The 4,054-nt window shown below is 40.7% G+C and overlaps 1 protein-coding gene across 1 annotated transcript in view; it reads right to left on the bottom strand.

Annotated features, from left to right (window-relative positions):
• LOC122356261 (serine/threonine-protein kinase 32C) overlaps positions 1-4,054 on the bottom strand; it is an 8,628-nt gene that overhangs the window by 3,276 nt on the left and 1,298 nt on the right. Inside the window, exon 3 of the mRNA XM_043254792.1 lies at positions 1,117-1,268. Coding sequence (XP_043110727.1) covers positions 1,117-1,268 — 152 coding nt within the window. The remainder of the gene's footprint in view (positions 1-1,116; positions 1,269-4,054) is intronic.

The raw sequence follows: 4,054 nt of genomic DNA, 5'->3' as shown, positions 1-4,054 counted from the left end.
CACACACACACCTCACACACACACACACACACCTCACATATACACACACACACCTCACACACACACACACACACCTCACATACACACACACACCTCACTCACACACACACACAGACACACACACACGCACACACGCACTACACACACCTCACACACACACGCACTACACACACCTCACACACACACGCACACACAGCAAACTAATGCTTTAACTCAGTCAGACAGCTCTGATGCGCAAAAATATAGAAAACGGGGGTGACTGAGACGAGAGATGAAGATTAATCGATAAAAATCAGATTCTTCACGTCATGTAAAAATAAGGCCTGCAGCTCTGAGAAGAGTTTATCAAGATGACCTGAGAGTATGAAGATGAACTCCTCTATTACTCATACTGGCTTTCTGTCAAACCTCAGCTCCGGTGACGTCAGACAATCAGATATGTGAGATTACTGGAATGATCTCGTTTCTGGTTCAGCTGCCGCATTAAAACAGATTAAGAGAGTTTAACAGTGTTTACAGGCGTCATGTTGTGCTTTTTTTCATTCAGTTTTTTCCCGGAGGTCACTAATGCAAGAAAAAAAAAAGAGCAGATGTCAGTTCTCCAGTGTTTCTCAATAACTGCGTCTATCCCGCTCGAAGCAGTAGCTCAGCACAAAAGCCTCTCTGCATCTGTGTCTCTCTAATGGATGTGAATGGGTGCCGTCAGAACGAGAGCTGATAAAAACATCAGTTAGCATCTGGAGAAGACAAAAGATGAAACTAATCCCGCGTTAAGATGCCATAAGTACATAATCCATAATAACTCTTTCTCCGGTGAAAAAGTGTTCTGGTTTGAATCAGGAGAGAAATCTGCACAGTTTAAAAGTCCAAACAAAAGCCTAAAAGCCTAAGAGTATTTTTGCCTTCTCCAGATGTTAACTGATTGATATCGTGATGTTTTTATCAGACTCTCGTTCTGACGGCACCCATCCGCTTCCATAACCGAGACACATTTCTCCAGATCTGACGGAGACACGCACTCGTCTTCCTTGAAGCTGCACGAGTAAAGACACAGATGAAACACAAACACTTGCTCATGCACATGCAGAAGACGAGAGAGAATCACGGGATAGTCACCAGAGGTTTACTAAAAACACATGTTCAATCTCCTGAAGGATCTCAAGCTCTCTAAAGACGTTCCGGACCTCGTCCCGCTCGATGCACTGCTGCTTGTTCATGTACTTCATGGCGTACATCTTCTCGGTGTCCCGCTTCTGCACGATACACACCTGAAACACACACACAGACGAACACGTGAGGACCACGCTAACTACACGGGAACATATGCATCAGTCCCACGTCCTGATAGTAACACACACGGGTCAGTGCTTCAGCTAAACAGAGTCTGCATTACAAGCTCATGAAATAACAATCAAGAGTGTGTGTGATGTGAGATGGACGGACTCTAATGTCTTATATCCCTGCAAACACAGGTCTCTGCAGCAGCACAGATACATTCATAGAAACAGACAGCAACACACCGTATGATTATGACAAAATTATACATCTTTATGAGGATGTTAAGTAAAGATCATCTTCATCTTAGTACATTTAAATATAATCAGAAATGTTTGATTATATTCATTGCTGAGAATTTTATTTGCACAAATTTTTTTTCTCCCTAAAATTCCAGATTTTCTATTGGTTGTATCTCAGATGTTGTCTGATCCTACCGAACCCGTCACAGTTTTACTGTGGTTCTCTGTGGAGGTTACAGACTACTTTAATGATTCATTCAGGCGATTCAGAACAGACTGTGAGTCGCTGAAGTGAGTCATTGAATCTTTCATGCCATCGGCTCTGGAATAAGACAAGAAAGTCTTCAAGTACACATTTATTATGAAACACAATAAACGAGTCATTAAATCAATTATTCAAATAATTCGTACGATTTTATTCAGCAAAAAACAAGTGAACCATCAAATCTTTCATTAAAAGAAGTGTCAAATCTATACATTTATTCAGAAACAAAACAAGTGAATCACTGAATAAGTTTGTTCAGAATCCTGTATTACATTGAAGCCTTAAAAGATCTAAGAAATAAACTAAATAAATGTATGCATGCTTTTTTTTAATCCTTTTCTCATGGAAATGACTTCTAAGTTATTCCCTGGAGTTATTTCTTTTCCTTCTTTCTTGTTCTTTTGTTGTTTGTTCCTTTGATGCTATAAATATTATGAATGATAATAATTAAAAGCACTGTGATCTTCAATATATGTGCGTTATGTCTCTGTTCTTGTTAAGCAATAAAAAAAGTGTTCAGTAAAGCCCGGACGGTGCTGTTTCTCATCCTCCACGCTCTCTCTGCAAATACTGCACGAATAATCAAACTTTATATTAAATTATAGCAATAACAGAGGGATTTAATAGGTTTCATTTCCTGGGACGTTCTGGAAAGTCGTACAGTGTTACAGTGTTTCTGCAGAAAACAATACCTCCGCTTCAACAAAATCAAACGCATCGGGTCTGTTCTTGACTTTTTATGGTTTTCTTGCTGTTAATTGAATCAGTATCTAGTCATTGTAGAATAACATCATATGTTGTACGTGGAACTTAGCTAGTTTTATTGCAGATCTGAATTCAAATGTCTCTAGATCGCTAAAAGATAGAAGAGACTTCTGTATACGTAAACCCCTAAGCTGAAAACCCCCCAGCTCTGATAACAGACTTTATTTGCTTGTCGCATTTGATCTCCGAAGCAAAAACAACACCTCGTATTCTTACACTCGTACAGGTATTTGCTTGTAAGGAGGCTAAGCTCAAGGACAGGCTGATAACCAGCTCAAAGGAAGCCAAACAGAACGACTTCAGACCCATTTTTAATCCAGGTTTGACTGACATTGACAAACGGGTATCATACGCAGAAATACGGTACGCATCCTTGTGAAAAATGAAAGAAAGGCCACCTTGGTCTAAAATGGGATAAAGATACTGAGTGAACGTTCTCCACACGTAGAGTACGTTCATAAGCATTTTCAGCTAAAGCTTTCAGCCATGAGGCATTGGGATCTATACAAAGCAGCCAGAAAGAAAAACATCAGATCTATTTAGAGGCTTTTGCATGTGAACTCTTCATATATAAAGCAAACGAAATCGGGCCCAACACGGAGCCCTGTGGCACCCCAGCAAAGAAAGAGACTGATCTATCTCCACGGAGAAACAATCTGAATCACAGATAGCATCCTTTTTTAAAGGCCGCAGTGATCTACAGCATCACACTTTAATACAGCAGTATTAGGTTTACTTACTTACTGAGGCTTTTCTAAAACATGCCCCCGATGTCTCACTCAGTTACTAGAAAACGCTCTGATTCTGTCAAACAGAGTCCAGAGGCAACAATCGAGCCATTCAGCCGTCCAAATGAAACAAGCAAACTAAATAATCCAGTTGAAATGGCCTCTGAAGCATCCAGTGTAAATGTTGTTCTGCTGAACTTTAGAAAAGCCTTGGAGCTCATGAGAGAAGAGCAGCGCTTCACCCCACACATCCAGACAGAAAACACTCTAAAACGCTCCCTAATTGCATCCGCTTTGATCCAGCAGCGACTCGATCGCTTCTCAGCAGACTCCTCCAATACAAACCTGCCCGCCGGCCCCGATAACTCTGACAAACAGCCCAGATATCAGCCGGAGATCTAATCATCTCCTCCACAACAACATAAGCACATTAACCAGCAGAAACCTGGAAACAAGACCTTATTCTGCTCCGACAGCAAATCTCTTTCTTGTTTCTAAAACATCGTTCTGGAGGGAAAGAGGAACATCACGGCAGGAGCAGATCAGCTGAAGATCCACGATACATGCTCTGAAGGGAGAACGAAGGTCCAAACAGCTGATAAAAACATGGAGAAACATCAGGGAACATTCTGGATACTTCTGGCGTCCTGACAAGGATCTCACTAACGTTTGCTATGGTCTTTAAAAATGTTCTTAAAACGTTGTCACAAAAACATTATTTACACCTCCATCGTTTGAGTTGGACTGACATTTTTTAAAAGAAAAGAAAACAGAAAAAT

The sequence above is a fragment of the Puntigrus tetrazona genome, chromosome 13, assembly GCF_018831695.1.
Source record: "Puntigrus tetrazona isolate hp1 chromosome 13, ASM1883169v1, whole genome shotgun sequence".
NCBI lineage: Eukaryota > Metazoa > Chordata > Actinopteri > Cypriniformes > Cyprinidae > Puntigrus > Puntigrus tetrazona.
Note: the sequence above shows the minus strand (reverse complement) of the source record. Positions and strands in the feature narration are given on the sequence as shown.